This window comes from Corvus cornix, chromosome 22 (assembly GCF_000738735.6).
Source record: "Corvus cornix cornix isolate S_Up_H32 chromosome 22, ASM73873v5, whole genome shotgun sequence".
Lineage (NCBI taxonomy): Eukaryota > Metazoa > Chordata > Aves > Passeriformes > Corvidae > Corvus > Corvus cornix.
In genome coordinates this window covers 423,394-440,450 of record NC_046351.1, presented here as the reverse complement: position 1 = coordinate 440,450, position 17,057 = coordinate 423,394, and the positions used below count along the sequence as shown (strand labels likewise).

The 17,057-nt window shown below is 55.6% G+C and overlaps 2 protein-coding genes across 4 annotated transcripts; both read left to right on the top strand.

Annotated features, from left to right (window-relative positions):
* Positions 1–50: 50 nt before the first annotated feature.
* LOC104694909 (disintegrin and metalloproteinase domain-containing protein 32-like) lies at positions 51–7,481 on the top strand. Its single transcript, XM_039564148.1, has 18 exons — positions 51–182; positions 479–540; positions 687–765; positions 903–979; positions 1,144–1,336; positions 1,532–1,597; positions 1,864–1,935; positions 2,557–2,723; positions 3,140–3,221; positions 3,392–3,528; positions 4,146–4,323; positions 4,600–4,689; positions 4,997–5,195; positions 5,626–5,734; positions 6,021–6,204; positions 6,530–6,812; positions 6,892–7,051; positions 7,258–7,481. The coding sequence occupies exons 1-18, from the start codon at positions 51–53 to the stop codon at positions 7,427–7,429; spliced, it is 2,442 nt and encodes an 813-aa protein (XP_039420082.1). The 3' UTR covers positions 7,430–7,481.
* A 984-nt stretch (positions 7,482–8,465) lies between these two features.
* IDO2 (indoleamine 2,3-dioxygenase 2) lies at positions 8,466–14,951 on the top strand. Of its 3 annotated transcripts, XM_010408309.3 has the most exons (10): positions 8,467–8,688; positions 9,184–9,279; positions 9,837–9,956; positions 10,163–10,281; positions 10,605–10,619; positions 11,037–11,136; positions 11,326–11,443; positions 11,535–11,586; positions 13,351–13,499; positions 14,151–14,614. In XM_010408309.3, the coding sequence occupies exons 1-10, from the start codon at positions 8,590–8,592 to the stop codon at positions 14,519–14,521; spliced, it is 1,239 nt and encodes a 412-aa protein (XP_010406611.2). In that variant the 5' UTR covers positions 8,467–8,589; the 3' UTR covers positions 14,522–14,614. The 3 variants fall into 3 exon arrangements, with proteins under 3 accessions (XP_019146749.2, XP_010406611.2, XP_019146753.2); XM_019291204.2 differs by lacking the exon at positions 13,351–13,499 and having other exon boundaries at positions 8,466–8,688; positions 14,151–14,951; XM_019291208.2 differs by lacking the exons at positions 8,467–8,688; positions 13,351–13,499 and having other exon boundaries at positions 9,192–9,279; positions 9,823–9,956; positions 14,151–14,951.
* Positions 14,952–17,057: the final 2,106 nt, after the last annotated feature.

Genomic DNA, 17,057 nt, shown 5'->3' with positions numbered 1-17,057 from the left:
TTACTGGTGGGCTGTGGGGCCGTTACTGGTGGGGCTGTTACCGGCCGGCCATGGGGCCGCTTTGTGCAATGCCACCGCTGCTGCTCCTGCTGCTCCTGGAGCTGCTGCATGAGGCTGGACAGGGTCCCTCTGAGCCCCCCACCCGCCAGGACTGGGCTCAGCCATGGGGGTCTCTGTCCCCTGTGAGTGGGCAGGTTTGGTCCCAGGTCACAATCCCGCAGCAGCTGGGGATGAACGCAACAGGAGCAGCGGGGCTGAAGCAGGCACGGTGCTGGGGGGGCTCTGGGGCGGTTGGGAGAAGGGAGGTCTTCAGTTGCAGAGGAGGGCTGGGAGAGTACAGATGTGGTGGCAGCTGTAACAGTGTCACCACAGCACCCACTCTCTGCTCCCCCTTGGTGTTTGGAGCAGGCCGTGAATCATGCTGTTTCCAGTCCCCTTTTCCTAATTCTCCCCTTCTCTGCTTTTCTGTATGCACAAGGATGCAGTGTCCTACATCCTGAGGATTGAGGGGAGGCCGTACACCATCCACCTGCAGCAGCAGTGAGTTGGCCCTGACATTGCCCTCACTGACAGTAGCTGTCTTGTTCCCCTTGTTCCCTGGTGGCTGCAGGACCTGCAAGAAGCTTGAGAAGTTCTGGGTAATGGATGCTGTTGTAAGTGCTTCACTTTGGACCTTTTTCTTCTAGTGCCTTTTTATCTGATGACTTCCAGACTTACACATCCAGCAAGCAGGGATCTTTGCACTCTGATTCTGCCCACACTGAGGTAACCTGGCCTTGCTTTGGGCTGTTTGTGCTCTGAGTGTCTCTGTCCAAGGCAGCCAGTCCAGCGGTCTGGGTGGTGGGTAAAGGGATCACCTTCCCAGCCACGGAAGGGACTCCCTGTCCTCTCTTGTGTCATAGGGAGGCTGCCACTACTGGGGGTACATTGATGGCTTCCCCAGCTCGGCAGTGACCCTCAACACCTGCTCAGGGCTCAGGTACTGTACCAGCACTGTCCCTGTGCTGCCCTCCCCGTGGGCACTTGCCAGGACTTTGCCATGGGAGGCCAGGGATACCCTGGCAGCCTGGCCTGGAGGCAGCTGGTGCTGGGGCAGCTGTCCCAGTGCCCAGGGGTAAAGGGCTGGTGCTGGTGCCTTGGCAGGGGTTTGCTGCAGTTTGAGAATGTGAGCTACGGGATCGAGCCCCTGGGCTACTCCCCTTTGTTCCAGCACATGTTGTACCGAGTGAGTGAGGAGCACGTGGCAGAGGCCCTCCCGGCCCACAGCCCCCCTGAGGCAGGGCTCGGCGGGCTGGCAGCCAGGGAGATGTTGGACAAGGCCCATGGGGATGATGAGGTGAGCGGTGCCTGTTCTCACAGTGCTGCTGGTGTCCCTGTCCTGTGAGGAGGGGTCTGACCCTGTTGGAAGCTTTGGCCAGACACTTGGACACAAGCCTTGAAGGGACACTTCAAAGAGAAGCACAGCCAACAGCAGCAGTGAAGTGACCAGAGAATGCAGAATCTGTGCTTTGGAGCCCATTTTCTCTTTCAGCCCCTCTCGGCTGCTGCACAATCTCCCAAATACCTCACAGTGTACGTGGTTTTGGACAAGGCTTTGGTAAGTCCATGCCAGCCACTTTTTCCTTGTGTTTGCCTGACTTCTGTGAGCATGGAAATGGTAACATTTCCCAGCTTTTGCACAGATCTGTTTTCCCTTTTGAAAAATTACGTGTACTGTGGATTTTGTAGGAAAGAAGGAACATGAATTTGTAGCTCGTGTCTCCGTGGCTCGGTGTTGGGAATCATTTCAGTGTTCCAACATTGTCATGCTTCACCCTGGTAAGCACCTTGTCTGCCTTTGTGTCCTCTTGGGTTGTTTTTCAGTACAACTATATGGGATCAGACCCGAATGCTGCGACGCAGAAGATAATCCAGGCCTTCAATTTAATCAACAATGTGAGTTCTTAAGTCTGGGTTATACTGCAGTGAGATGGGGGATGACAGGGGTGTTGATGTTAGCAGTGGCCACCTCTTTCCTAGCTGCTTTTAGGTTTAGGAGGATATTATGCAAAATTTCCATGTTTCATGAGAAGGTTTTTCATCTGGATGTGTCAGTCTGCCACGAAAGAACATCTTTCCCTATGTGATGGCCATGTCTCCTGCAGAAACTTGCCTGCAGTTTGCCTTAGGGCAGCCAAACCCCAGCTGGACTCCTGGGTTGCTTCCCTCTCTGTGCAGCAGATCCCTGATCTCACTGATCCACTTAACCTGCTTACTCTCAGGTGCTTGTAACCAACTTCCAATCCTGTTCTTTACTCCACTGGTGGTCTTATGGTTCACTTGTGTAATGAGAAGTTACTCTCCAAACCCCTAACACTTGTGAAGTTACTGGACTTTGGCTCAGGCCTCTTGCTGTATCTCTTTGTTCTTCAGGTGTGTTCATTATTTTTGGCTACAGGTGTCATTGAGGCACTGACAGCAGCAATTTGCTTTTCCCACGTGTTTACTGTGTGCAGAGCAGTGACTCTGCATGAAGGGAAGGTGTGAGAGCAGATGTTTCCTCTCTTATACTTTCAGATGTTTAATCCCCTTAACATCACCATTGTGCTGTCCTCCCTGGAGCTGTGGGAAGAGAGGGATAAAGTATCGACAGCAGGGGACACAGATGACCTTCTACAGCGATTTTTGCAGTGGAAACAGTTGTCTCTGGAGCCACAGGTGCACAACATTGCTTCTCTCTTAGGGTAAGATAAAGGTTCATTAGTGTTAAAGGTTACCTGGGAGCAATCAGTCAAACCAATGGCAGTTGAAATATAAAGGATTCCTTTGACAAACGCTTTTTTAAAAATCCATATTTCCTAAATCCTTAATGTTCTTGAAGTATTTCTTCCAAGACTTTCCTCCTAGCGATGCAGCAGCTGCAGTGGTGCCGTCCATCCCTTCCCACCCACCCAGGCTGAGGAGATGGGACGGTGGCAGCCCCCAGTCCCTGCCCAGCACCAGGCACCAGCCTCCCACCACACAGATCCCACCCCAGCTCCCCATGGGGACAGTAGAACAGTCGGGGGCACCAAGGGGACTTGGGCTGTACAGACCCAAGATCCCTCACCCACAGCGAGAGGTGTCCCTGGGACCACCGGTGACCATGCCTCTGTTCCAGGTACAGGGACCAAGGAGCATTCACGGGCGCAGCGGCTCCGGGAGCGGCATGTCAGAGAGATGCTGCTGCCGCGGTGGCCCTGGTATGGTCCCACCTTTCCTCTGCCTGTCTCTCACCAGCCCACATGGCTGTGAACTCAGCCATGGGCACCAGGAACAGGGGTGATGGAAGCATGTGGAGTATCTGCGCCTGGAGCAGGGATCTCTGCAAGGAACACTCCGCTGTGGCAACTCATCTCTCTCCTCCCTCTAGTACCACGGGAACGTGACGCTGGAGTCCTTCTCGGTGCTCCTGGCGCAGGTGCTGGGCCACAGCCTGGGCATGAGCTCCGACAGCTCCCGAGGCTGCGGCTGCCCCGGGCGTGTCTGCGTCATGAGCCCTGAGGCGCTGTGAGTTTGCTGCTCCTGCCCGTGGGGCTGCAGGAATTGGGGCAAATGAGGTGGGGGACAGGGATGGTTGCATGGCATCCCCTTGTCAGAGGCGTCTTCTGCAAGTGTCATTCCATTGCAAAAAGCACAACAAATTAGAATCACAGACTCATGGAATCACTTAGGTTGGAAAAGGTCTCCAAGACCATCGAGTCCAACCTCTGAACAATCACCACCTTGTCAACTAGACCAGAGCACTGAGTGCCATGTCAGTCATTTCTTGAACACCTCCAGGGATCGGGACTCCACCACCTCCCTGGGCAGCAGTTCCAATGCCTGACCACTTTTTCAGTGAAGAAATACCTGCTTTTATTCCTTTAAGAAGAAAAAAAGAATTGATTAAGTAGCAATTTAGTGCTTAATTTGGCAAAAGAGATCTTTGCTCTCTAAATTAAGGTACTTCAGAATGTTTTTCAATCTCTGTTAATGATGAGCTGTAGGTCAGGTGAATTAATAGACCCCCGGGGCCATCGTACCCTGTGCCAGTGTCTGGGCGAGCCCTTGGCTTGCGCAGAGCTTTGGAGAGAGTGAGGGGCAGTGAATGCGTAACATATGCGCTGATAATTGCTTTATTTTAGCCGTTTCAGTGGAGCAAAAGCCTTTAGTAACTGCAGCATCAGGGACTTTGAGACCTTCCTGAAGCAGGGCAGAGGCGTGTGCCTTTTCGACAGACCCCGCCTGTCCCGCCGGAGCGGGGCCGTGTGCGGCAACGGCGTGGTGGAGCCGGGCGAGCAGTGCGACTGCGGCACAGCCCAGGTGGGGCCGTGGGAGTCATGGCTGAACCCCTGCATCTGTGCTGTGAGCACGTGTGGAGTAACAAACCCTTGAGACCGGGAGCCCCACTGCAGTGGGGAGCAGCCCAGGAAGGGTTCTGTTGGGTTTGAGATCGTTTCTGTGTGGCACCGATCTGGTGGCTGCTTTGCCCTTTTGTTTTGCTGGATATTGCCCAAGTAATATGGGGAGAAGGAGAAGGAGGAGAACCTCGGGGGTACAAAAACGTAAAAATAACATGGGTTTGCCATGTGTCCCCAGCAATGCCTGAAGGACAAGTGCTGCACTAGAACATGTACGTTTAAGCCGAAAGCAAAATGTTCCTCTGGATTGTGTTGTAAAAGTTGCCAGGTAAGGCACATTTTTATAATTATCACAAAATCATTCTTTCTTTTTGGAGAAATAATATATTCCCATGCTAAGGGATAGAGCCAAAACTTCCTGCTGTGCAATGGGAAAGGTTCCTGGAGTTGGGCTTCCCAGCTCAGCTCTTGGAAACTCCTGTGGGGGAATATTACTGGGAGACTGTCCTGGGCAGTGTCACACAGGTGTGGTCACCTGAGTGCCTCAAAGGGGACCCCGAGGCCATCATCAGGAGGGGTTGTGTGGGCTCAGGCTGGCAGGCGTGGGAGGCTGCAGAGCTCTTCCTCCTCTCCAGTTCAAGAGGAGGAACTCGCTGTGCCGCCCGGCCGCCGATTTCCAGTGTGACCTGCCCGAGTTCTGCAGCGGCTCCTCCGCCTCCTGCCCCCCCGACCTGTACGTGCAGGATGGGCACGACTGCGGGCGTGGCACTGGCTACTGCTACCAGGGACGCTGCCAGTCCTTAGACCTGCAGTGCAAGCGGCTCTACGGGAGAGGTAACAGGCTGTGCTGGTGGCACTGGCACTGCCCAGGGGCAGGGGTGGCCGCAGCATCATGATGCTCAGTTTGTACCTGTACTCTTCAATGCACCAATCTCGGGCGAGAGTGGGGCACCTGGAGGGAAGGCACAGCTTTAGGAAAGCATTTCAAGCTCTGTTTTGGCTCTGGTTAACAGAGTCCCCCAGTGCTTCACAGATAACAATGGAAAGAACAGAAAGCAAATTATTTTCTGTGGGCAAACTCAACCAGAGAACTTCCCCATTTGCTACTCCCCTGGTGATTTCTGAGGTCCAGGACTGTTGGGGGTTTGGGCGGGGATAGGTATGCTTTCTCTAATTAAATCACAGAAAATGAAGTTATTAGATACCGTAACAGGTTCCTTTGTGTTCCTTTTAACTGTAACAAATATTATTGCTAAACTTGTAGATTCAAAGAATGCTCCTGTGGTCTGTTATGAGGAGATTAACAGCCAGCGGGACAGGTTTGGGCACTGCGGGTTCAAGAACAGACACGGGTACCGGCCCTGTGCTTGGAGGTACGCTGGGCAGGGGGCACTGGCTCTGCTAAAATGCATGTTTAATTGGGATTAGACAGTCAAGAGAAGTGTCAAGACTCCAGTTTATGGTGAGATTTGTGAAGCAATAAATAGCTCTGTGTGTGTTCTCCTCATTATGGTGTCTCTCCTTATGTCACAGACCCTTCCTTGGACTTCCCAGTCCTGCTGATGTTTTTTCTCCAGACTGTGCTGTTTAATGTTTCAGTGTTCATCAGGCAGTATCTGTATGTGTTTGATACACATCCTGTGCAAATTGGCTTTCCAGGGACCTCAGGTGTGGGAAGTTAATCTGCACGTACCCATCCCAGCAGCCCTTCCCATCGGCTGCTGCTGCTGTGATTTACGCCCGAGTGCGGCATCATTTGTGTGTGTCTCTGAACTACCTGAATGTATCAGCACCTCTGGATCAGCTTCTGGTTCCTCCAGGGACAAAGTGCGGCTCTGGAAGGGTAAGGAAATATTTTGTAATCATCTGAAATGACAAATATAAACTGTAGATATTGACACGATTGTAGAAACACTTGTTCCTTGCAGCAGTGTGCTTGATATTTAAAAACAATGTAAAAACATGCAAACGTTGCATTAAAGGTTTGGTGGGGTGTGAGCACCAAACATGACCTGGCCCCAGGGCAGAACTGTGGCTTCTTTGTCTTTTTGGTTTTTTTTTTTTTTTTAAATAGTGTGTTTTCCTTCCCCTTTGGGCCATAGCCTGAGGTGCTGAGCACTGTATAGGTGAGGCAGTGCTGGGCTGGAGCTGCCATGGTTTTTTCCCAGGTGTGTATAAACAACACATGTCACCCACACTCGGTGCTGGGGTATAGCTGTGACAGCGAAGCAAAGTGCCACGGCCATGGCGTGAGTCCCACGGGGTGCTGGGGCTGGGGGGGCAGACTGTATGTGTTCCCTGCACACCCGTACCCCCTCCCCTGGGCCTTCCAGGTGTGCAACAATAAGGGCAATTGCCACTGCCACCCGGGCTGGCAGCCTCCTGACTGCCGGAGGAAGGGGTCCCGCCTGGGGGGGAGCACGGACAGCGGCCTCCAGCTGACAGAGGGAGGTGAGTGTGGGCAGCCGGGACGGGACGGCGTGGGCAGGGCTGGCAGTGCCCTGTGCCCAGCTGGGCTGTCTCCTGCCAGGCCGGCCCCTGCAGCGAGCACTGGAGGATGGGGAGATGGCCTGGCTGGTGCTGGGCTCCAGCCTCGTTCTGCTCGTCCTCACCGCGGCCCTCGGCCTCGGCCTGTGGCGGCAGCAGGTGCTGGGCCAGTGCCGCGGGCAGCAGCCACCGGGCACGGAGGGGTGAGTGGGGCCCCGCCTGCTGCAGGATCCTTGGGGGGATGGAGGCTGTGGGAGGGCACCGCAGTATCCCCCAACAGGGCTGAGGGGATCCCTGGAGAGGGGAGGGAAGGGGATGAGGTGATTCCCTTGGGGTGTACAGGGTGATTCCCAGGGGGACATGAGGACATTCCCCAGGGCTGAGGTGACCATTGTAGGTCCCCCCACAGCACCAGCCGGGACAGGGAGCTGGAGCCAGACCTGGAGCTAAATCTGGAGCCAGACCCAGAGCTGGCCCCAGAGCTGCAGACAGGCCTAAAGCTAGAGCCAGACCTGGAGCTGAAGACAGACACGGACCCAACACCGGAGCCAGCGCTGGGCAGCACCATGGGCACTAATTAAAGGTGTTGGGCAAAGCTGGTGTCATGGCCAGTGCCCCGTGGTTTTATGCTTACACCGTTTGTGTTTTTTGCAGAGTTAACCTTGGTCTCGGGGCTGAGGGGCCACAGCTGCTGAGATCATCCCCTTTTCTCTGTGGGCACATGGTGATGGTTGGGATTTGCCCATCTGTGAGGGCTGTGAAGCTGCCTGATGCTGGGGACTGTCCAGCAGGGACAGATTAGGTGCTGTGGCTGCCTCTGAAGTGGACCTCTCCTGCATGGCTTTGGATGTGTGGGGCTCATGGCCCCCCTCCTCAGCAGAGCTGGGGACCATGGTAGGCCACTGGCTGATGTGGTGGACACGGTGCTGACTGTGAGGGTGTCACCTCTGTTTTGTGTGTGAACAGTCTGTTTCCTGCAGTGCCCTTGGACCTGCATCCCCCAGAGATGTCAATCCTGCTGTTTGTACCCCTGGCCCTTCCCTTCCCTTGCACTCACAAGTACCTCCAGCCCCAGCCCCTGTCTGCACAGGCAGCACTCACAGGGCAGATTTCCCCCCAGAAAGCTGCTGTTTGGGAAGGCCCTGCTCAGAGCATCCTGCTGAACCCCCCTCAGGTGGTGGGACCCCACCGGCAGCCCCAGTGACCCCCAGCACCATGGGGAAAACAGCAGCATCCGCTGTGTTTCATGCATCTCTGGCCAGGTGGCAGCATGAGCTTCCCAGCATCGACCAGCCCAGGCTGGGGGTTGGCTCCTGCCTGTCACCATTAGGTCAGCAGCCCACTGCACACAGGTTTGACATTGCTGGGATCGTGGGGATCCCCAGCTGCAGAAGCAGTGTCCCCGAGCTGCTGCCTCAGGCCACCTCCCATCCCATGGGAGCCTCAGGGTGGTCCTGGGGGCAGCCAGCTCACAGCCCCTGCTTCCCCTGAGACAGGTCCCCCAAGGCTTTCCCATGGCCAGATGCCCATGGGGACAGAGTTTAATGTTTGCTCCACGACAAGGCCTTATCAGCAACCTTTACCCGTGTTTGCTCAGGCCCTCTGGCCATTGGGCAGCCAGGCCCGAGTCCCCCCAGGACAAGGTGCGCTCCTGCGCCGCGCTCGCAGTGCTGGCTCAGCGCATACTGGCAGCGGGTGGCCAGGCCAGAGCACATCCTGACACCACAGCCAGTGTCCAGCAATGGAGGCCAGCGATGACACGGAGGAGCCCCCACTGCTTCTGGCACTGACCAGGTTTCAGGTCTCTGAGGAGTTTGGTTTCCTGCTTCCCGATCCTCTGGTAGGAGCTGGCTGTGCCTCCCCATCTGCATGCCACAGGAGGCAGACAGGAAAATAGAGGGGCTGGTGAGCAGTTTTCTGGGGGAGCTTTGATGTAGCATTTTGCTATAACACTTTACAATGAGCAGTGAGGAAGACAGGTGCTATTTTGGCACCCAAGGCAGTTTCATAGGACAAACTCCTGCCCTTTAAAAGGATGCAAGCAGCACAGAGGAGAGGTGAAGGAGCTCTGCCATTTACACACTGGCCTTGGCTCTACAGGATTTTGGGGAGCACCAGAAGAGGAGGTCTGGGCTATTTATTACTGGCCTGGCTCCACAGTGGGAGTGCGTGGGGACAGACAGATCGTGTTCACCATCCATTAATTTGTGACCACCCAGGCTCATCTTAATGGAGAGGGAACCAGACACGAGCCGTCAGCAGTGGTGTGTGAGGCTGGGTGGGTGCTGGGAGCCCGGGCACATTCACAGCCCTCCCTCTGCCTCTCTCCACCAAGACAGAGCTGCCGGCACCCTACGGCCCCTGGATGGACATCGCTCGTGAACTGCCCCAGCTGATCATGAGCCATCAGCTCCGCTCACACGTTCACCAGGTATGGTGTTCTCCTTCCTGCCTCTGGAGCTCTCTCAAACCTTGGTCTGACACAGCAGTGTCTGTAAAACATATGGAAAAGCAGCCTGGCAGCACAGATGCGTGCTGAGCCGTGGCTGACACCAGGCGACAGCAAAGTCTTAACATCGGCACAGAAATAACTCTCGCATCAGATCCAAGCGCTCAGCAGCCAGCAAGGGCTGGAGCAGGGTCCCTCTAGGTGTCACAAGAACCACGTCTCATCCCAGCCATGCTCCCTGCCAAAGGAGCACAGATGCTCTATGAGCTTATGGCCAGGCTCGATCAGCTGCTCCCATGGGCATCCCAGCACCAGGGAGAGGGACTCCTTTTTGAGGAAAATCCCACAGATTACTGTCCCTGCTCACAAACCAGTAACAGTTCAGCAGGAGCAAATCCTGCAGAGTGGGTGGGAAGGGAGGCTTAAAGGCAGGGGAGAAGCACTAGGAGGGTTCTCCCTGGCTGGCAGGGCAGCCCCTCCACCACAGGGGCCTTGGCATTGCTGGCTCTGCTCCTTGCTCCCAAGGGTTTCCCTGGCAGATGCCGCAGCTGAGCACCCAGCACCTCCGAGGACGTGAGGAGCTGCACTTGGCACACCTGGTGCTCAGCTGCATCACCATGGGCTACGTCTGGCAGGAGGGCGAGGAGGGCACCGTGCAGGTAAAGGCAAGGTAGAGGAGGTTCACCTGCTCCTTGGGGTCTGGGAGCTGATGCTGCTCCCTTAGAACTTATCCCATGGGAGCAAAGCCCCTTCCCTGCGGCTGTGGCAGGAGCGTGTCTCCTCCTGCCTGGCTGCTGCCTGCAGACAGGCACCTTTCAGCAGCCTGACAACATCCCCATCTTCCCCTGTGCTTTGTGCCACTCAGGTCCTGCCCCGAAATCTCGCCGTCCCCTACTGGGAGGTCTCACAGGCCCTGGGCCTCCCGCCCATCCTCAGCCACGCAGACTTTGTGTTGGCCAACTGGAGGAGGAAGGACCCCAACGGGTAAACAGGCAAATGGCAGTGGGTGAAGCGCGGTTCTTCCTGTGGTTGGGCAGCAGTGATGAGCAGGGGTTGGGGACAGACTGTTCCCAAACTGCTCCTGTTCTGCCAAACCCCTTTGAATCCCACCTTTGCTGGGGTCGGCCTCATGGGTGTGGACACAGGAGCTCTGTGGGAATATGGGTATCTCTGGGAGCAGGCCCTGGGGACGGCTCCTCTGTTCCCTGCAGAGCACAGCCCATCACTAGAACCATTTATAATCTCTCTCTCCCTCTCTCTCCCCCCTTTTCTTGTGCATTTGTTGGCCATGACTGAAATGCCTTCAGGCCTCTGGAAATCGAGTAAGTAGTTAATGCTCGTTTATTTTCTAATGGTGTTGGTTTTGTTTGGATTGACTCAGCTCTCCAGCACTGCTTGGGCTGAACCTGTTTTGATGTGTGCACACAAGAACAGTGTTTGTCACCAAAGTGCCACTGCCACGACAGCAAAGGGACCGTGGCAGAGCCACTGGCTGCTCTGGCTGCACAGATCCAGTGGCCACGGGCCATGGGGAGGGCACAGTGAGGATGGTAGGTCCCCCTAAACCAGAGCAGTCCTGCTGCCCTTTCACTGTCTGTCAGCCCTCTCTACATAGGGTGCAGATATGAGGCTCTGGAGTCTGGGACAGTTTTGTTCCCAGGGCTCAGTGGGTCCCACAGTGTGTAGGGAAATCCTGCGCCACCACCCCCCTAATCCCTCTCGTCGGCCCCTTTGTGAAGGAACCTGGACACCATCATCACACTGCCTGGGGGAGAGAGCCTGCGGGGCTTCATCCTTGTCACCCTGCTTGTTGAGAAGGCAGCTGTGCCTGGCATTAAGGTGGGTACTGCTCTGTCCCAGGGCTCTTTGCTTACCTGTAAAGTGCCTGAGGTGCACCCACAAGGTGTTCCTGCCCCCGAACCTGGGCTGGGGAAGGGGCAGAGCTGGAATGGCTGGCAGAAAATGTCCAGAGCCACTGGACTTCCTACCCCTTTGTCACTTGGTGCTCTCCCTCCCCTCTTCTCACAGGCAATCATCGGCGCCCTTCGTGCCACCCTGCAGTGTGATGAGGAGACCCTGCACAGAGCCCTGCACGAGCTGGCAGGGGCCATCGAGGCCATGAGTGAGGCGCTGAGGCGGATGCACGGTGAGAACAGCTGGTGCCTGCGCGTGCTGCAGCTCATCACACATGCTGGTGTAACCGCCCACCACCTCTGATCTGACTGACTTCCTCCTAGACTATGTGGATCCAGAAGTATTCTACACTGTGATCCGGATCTTCCTCTCTGGGTAAGTGCTGCCTGTTTCCCTCCAGAGCCACTGTGCTGGCAGCTCCCAGGGCTGGGGGGAGCTGAGAATGTGCAGGGAGGGGCAGATGGGATATGGGGTCCCCCAGGGCAGGAAAGGGACCAGCACTGTGTCTGGCAGTGATGCTCCCAAGAGCATCATGATCCTGTCCCCCAGGAACTCCTAGGCACTGAATCAGTTGGGATGGACTGTGGCCAAGGGCTGGGGTCTGCCTCCCTCCAGCTTCTCTCCATCCCACGCTTCAGCTCAGCCCTGACAGCCCCAACAGCCAGAATTGTGCACAAATGAATCGTTCTTGCTCTTGGCCAAACAGTTTTGACAGGAGAAGAGGAATTTCTCTTTACTTCCACACTGTGTACACAAAGCTGCAAAGCTGAGCAGGAGCTCTTCCCACTGCGTGTTAAGGAAACATCCATAACAAGCCTCTTGCTGCTGCTCTGTTACTATCCTGTCAGTTGAAAAAAACAAAATCCACCCCCCCTCCTCCCCCCCAAATACTGAAAATGCCATTTGGGCAAGGCAGAACCACGGCCCCAAGAGCCCAGCACGGCGTGTTTGCCATCCCTCAGCATCCCTGTGGGGCTGCAGTGTCTGCAGACGCTCAGTCCCAGGCCTCTCAGGGGGGATTCTATTTTTATTTCTCTCCATCATATCTCAGCATTCCCGAGTAAAAGGCTCCATGCATCATGATTAGGTTTCTCTCCTTTTTTATCCAAGCTGACCTTGTCTGGATGGTCATCAGCCTGGGAAAACATGCCTTTTAAATTCCCTTCTGCTTATAAGAACTTCCCACTAGTAGCGGTTACTATAAATACAATCCTGGGAGAACTAAAAATATTCTGGTATTTGATAATGAATCTATTTTCTCTGCAGTTTGTGTAAAATCTGTTCCTGTAGCCCAACAGACACTGCAGCCAGCACCGAAAGCCTCACAGAATGGTGCATTCTGCTAAAGGTCAACAGATATTTTTGTGCCAGGCACTTTATCTCCCTGAAGTCGTAACTTCTGTCTCCATTTGGGTGCGAGTGCTTCTCCGTTTCCGCACAAGGGGGGCTGACAGGGTCTGAGTTCAGGGTGTGTGTGGGAGGCACCAGCAGTGCTGACTCCTGACCTGCCCAGGACCAGCAGCTTCAGAGGGAGGAAACCCCATCCCTGCCTTGTTATCTGCAGAGATAAATAGAGGCAGGCGGGCCTGGCCTCTATTTATCTTTTAAATGCCTTCAAAGACATCACCTTGAGTAACAAGAAAAAAGGAAAATCCAAACCTCAGGGGCTCAGAGGAGTGTTTGGGTGACTACCTGTTTCTTCAAATGGCTGCTGGTGTTCAAGGAATTGATGTAAAGTGCCACTATTGCCCAGACAAGTGCCCCCTCCCCTCTCGCACACCTCTGCTTGCAGAAACCTTACTGAACTGGAGCAGGAGGCGCAGCCAGGCAGGGCAATGTGTCCCAGCACCATGCCACAGGGTGCTCACCAGGGCATGGAGATCCCAGAGAACACTCTTCTGGCAAAGGAAAATTAAGGATTTCTCCTTACTCCCATGGCCTCATCCTGTGCCTTGGCACAGTATTTGATTTCCAAGTCTATCTCCTGTTTGAGGAGGGCTGACATGGCCGAGCTGGAGGAGGAGATCCATGGGCTGGACCAGGAAAGTTTTGCTCAGTCTTGCCAGCCCAGGGTCCCTTCTGACAGGCCCTTGTCCCCAGCCCCATGGCCGCTGCCTGACTGCCGTGTCTCCCGCTCAGCTGGAAGGACAACCCTGCCATGCCGCACGGGCTCATCTATGAGGGGGTGTCCCAGGAGCCCATGGCGTACTCGGGAGGCAGCGCGGCGCAGAGCACGGTCCTGCACGCCTTCGATGAGCTCCTGGGCATCTGCCACCATGAGGACAGTGGTGAGCCACGAGCTTTTCCTTTTCCAAAGCAAATAAGGGGCAGGAGAAGAGATGAGCCAGAGCAATTCACACGACTGTGCCAGCTCTATCAAGCAGGAGGACATGAGCCCATCTCATCCTTGCAGAGTCTGGCTGGGACCAGGCTCTGCCCAGTTCCAGGGAGAAAGGTTATAAATGTGCCTCTGGCAGGTGCTTCCTCAACATGGTATATTCACAAAAGAACCCACTTGGCTTCTTGCATGTCAGCTTTTTGCTGAGGTTCTCTATGGGCCCAGAGATGAGGGAGCAGAGCGTGCAGGCATCCTGCCAGTGATTTACCTCATCCATTCATAGAGCTCCACATTAGTCCAGCCCACAACACAAATATTTACCAGAAATTAGCAAAACCACTTTACCAGCAAAAAAACCCCAAACCAAAGGGCTAGGAGGAGGGCTAAACCCTGCCCTTTAGGACTAGCACCAGCCCTAATGGAGCACTGATCTAATATGGGTTTTCTTTCTCACTCAGTTGGAGGCAGAGCAGAGGAGGCTGTGCAGGCTGTCAGTGGTCCCTGCAAACTGTGCCAACTCCAGGCTAGCTTCTCTCTTAGAGGGTCAGGCCTTTAATCCATTTACCCACAACTTATTCCTTCCTCTGCTGGTGTCTTGCAGCTGCCTTCCTGCACAGGATGAGGGACTACATGCCCCCACCCCACAGAGCCTTTGTGGAGGAGATCCAGCGGGCCGTGTCCCTGAAGCAGCACGTGCTCTCCTCGGGGGACGCGCGGCTCCGCGCCGCGTTCAATCGCTGCGTGTCTGCACTGACAGACTTCAGGTCCTACCACATCACCATCGTCACCAAGTACATCACCATTGCGGCGGCCAAAGCCAAGGCCGGCCGGGCAGAGCCGAATTCCAGGGCTGGCCCCTCTGGGGGAAAGCCCCCTTCTGCCCTGGAGGCCAAAGGAACCGGTGGGTCCCACATCTTCAGCTTCCTGAAGAGCATCAGGAACACCACCAGGGAGGGGATGATAAGTGCCTGACCTACCTGAGGGTTGCCCAAAGTGGGTGCAGGAGGCCAAGGGGCTTCGGTGTCTGTCTGCCATTCACAAGCCAAGATCCAAAACCTCCCCTCAGCAGCAGCCTTCCCACCTGTGCACGTCTGGGACGGGAGGAGCACGTTCGGTGCTGTTGAGAGAGAACAGTGCTGCTGCTGCTGCCTCCCCCCAGAAGGCACACAGCGAGCTCAGCGTCCTCCCCGGCACAGGGACGGGCACACGGTCCTCCCCTGGCACAGGACGGGCACACGGTCCTCCCCTGGCACCGACGTCAGCACATCACCCCCGGCCCCAGGGACGAGCCGTGTCCCTCCAAGCCCCCCTTCTTCCCGGCTCCGCCCCGGGCGTGGGGGCTGCAGCTCGGATAGACACGGGTGGGTTACACGGGCGAATAAAGCAGCGATTCCCCGATCCAGCCGCGAGGCCGGGCCCTGTGTCCATCGCGGCGCTGCTCCAGCAGCAGGTGGCGGCAGAAAGCCGCGCTGGGCTGCGGCCGAGCCGCTCCCGGAGCGGGGGAGCAGAGGGGCAGCAGGGATGGGTGGGGAGGTGGACACCAGCGGCGACTGGGGGTGAAGGGGTGCAAGGGACAGCGAAGGGCAAGAAAGAACTTCCCGCTGTGACCCCCAGCCTCTGACACCTGGACACGGCTCCTCTCCCTCCACACCTGCAAAGGGACCATGATTGCTCCGCAGGGAAAGTCCAACAACCGCCAACTCTCCCGTCATGGGAGTGACGCTGAAGCCATTCAAACCCAGCCGCGAGAGGAGTGTGGATGAGAGAAGAGAGCCAGGCTGTGGGATAAATGCGGGGTGTCCAGGAAGCTGGTGTTCGCGGGAAGAGGCTGTACCGAGGCACAGGGGTTCCTCTCCGTGGCCAACTCCATTGCCCATCCTGGTTCATTAAGGGCTCGGGATGTCACAGGGGCGAAGCTGCAACTCTGGGGGTCACACGGGCTTCACTTTAAGTCTCAGTGATAATCCTGTGCTGTAGTAGAGGACGTGGGGACCCATGGCTTCCTCAAGGGGCCGGCATGGGAAAAATACTTCCGACAAGCCCATGATCCTCACTCGGTACCGGCAGCAGAAGAACACGCAGCCTGGTGCCAGGGTCAGCCCAGTCTAGAGGCTCCTCTGATACAGACCCGCTGCAGGTGAAGCGAGACCTGCGAGCAGTCCCTGTGCTGGCCGTGGCTGCTCCCGGGTGTTGCTGCCTGGCCCAAGGCTGCAGAACGGGCTCACCTCACACTACTGAGCTGGGCTGAGTGGGCAGAGCCTTGCTCCAAGAGTGGTGCTAAAGCTTTTTTTATAATGGCAGGTGCTCACATTGCCCTTTTCTAGCAAGTCAGCACGCCCAGATTCCTTGGAATTTGCATCTTTAGGGAAATCAGGCCATATGGCTCTGTTTTGCCTCCCCAGGTTTTGCTGGCACAGCCACCAGAGGTAGGATTCACACCCAATCAGTGTCTTGGTGCAAAAATAGCCCTGGCAGTGCCCCTTCTGCACTACTAGAAGAGAGTCAAGGTCCTTTGAAATGAGATGTTGTTCCCATAAGGGCAGAAAGAAGCTCAGCACACTGTAGCTCGAATTATTAAACTCTTGCTAAACTGTATTTTATGCTCTTTTTTTGAATGCAGGCCTAAAACTGAGGCTTCAGAGATTACTTCAGTAAACAACCCACGGGAACGTGTCAGCACCTTTAAATCTTTGGCTGGCAGCGCTCCTTCCACTTGATCTTCATTTCTGAATAGCTGCTGCATATTTCATGTAGGAGATATTTCATCCTGATGATTGTCTTGGTCTATTACATTTCAGACCATTTCAGGAAAACAGCAAACTTGGACCAGGGGAAAATTCACTCCATCTAAATGAGAAACGCAGCCAGGACCGGAGGGAGCTGGGGCAGGCTGGCCCTACGGGGGACGGGGGCTCCACACATGCTGCAAATGCCCAAACCCCGCTGGGCAGCAGCAGTGCCAGGAAGGGTGACAGGACCCCCAGCAGGTGGGTTTTCTTACTTCTGCAAACTCCCTTCCCTGGACATGCTGCCCCTGCCCCATGCCACTGGGGTCAGGAGCAGGTCCTTAGGCGCAAGGAGGATGGATTTGTGTCACCTCAGAAAAGAAAAGGGGAGATGGGAAATCAGGGAGGTGTTGGAGGGCTCTGGAGAGCCAAGGGGTTTCCCTGCACTGGAGGGCACACTCACCTTCTTCTGGTGAACAAGGAAGGTGCCTAAGAAACTACAGAGCAGGAGTCAGCCCTGGCGGTCCCAGGCCAGCAAACTACAGAACAGAGGCTCCTCATGCCTGAGTTCACACTACCAAGTGCTCTGTCACAGCCAGCTCTCAATCAATCAGCTGCAGCTCCTTTGGAACTGAATTCCATAAGGATCCTGCCACTCTGGAAGTACCCAGGTAGTGAGCCACAGTAAGGCACAGACCTTTCCTGTGTGCTCTCCTAGCAGGCTGGGACAGCTGCTCCAAGAGAGCTTTGATTTCTCTCAGTTTTCAAACCACTGCTGTCTA

Excerpts from the sequence above, each read along its gene's own strand:
- LOC104694909 (XM_039564148.1), top strand. The coding sequence starts at position 51 with ATGGGGCCGCTTTGTGCAATGCCACCGCTGCTGCTCCTGCTGCTCCTG. Across the intron at positions 3,222-3,391 it reads CTGCTGCCGCGGTGGCCCTG|TACCACGGGAACGTGACGCT; the intron begins GTATGGTCCCAC and ends TCCTCCCTCTAG. Across the intron at positions 3,529-4,145 it reads GTCATGAGCCCTGAGGCGCT|CCGTTTCAGTGGAGCAAAAG; the intron begins GTGAGTTTGCTG and ends GCTTTATTTTAG.
- IDO2 (XM_019291204.2), top strand. The coding sequence starts at position 8,590 with ATGGAGGCCAGCGATGACACGGAGGAGCCCCCACTGCTTCTGGCACTG. Across the intron at positions 11,137-11,325 it reads CAGCTGTGCCTGGCATTAAG|GCAATCATCGGCGCCCTTCG; the intron begins GTGGGTACTGCT and ends CTCTTCTCACAG. Across the intron at positions 11,587-14,150 it reads ATCCGGATCTTCCTCTCTGG|CTGCCTTCCTGCACAGGATG; the intron begins GTAAGTGCTGCC and ends GGTGTCTTGCAG.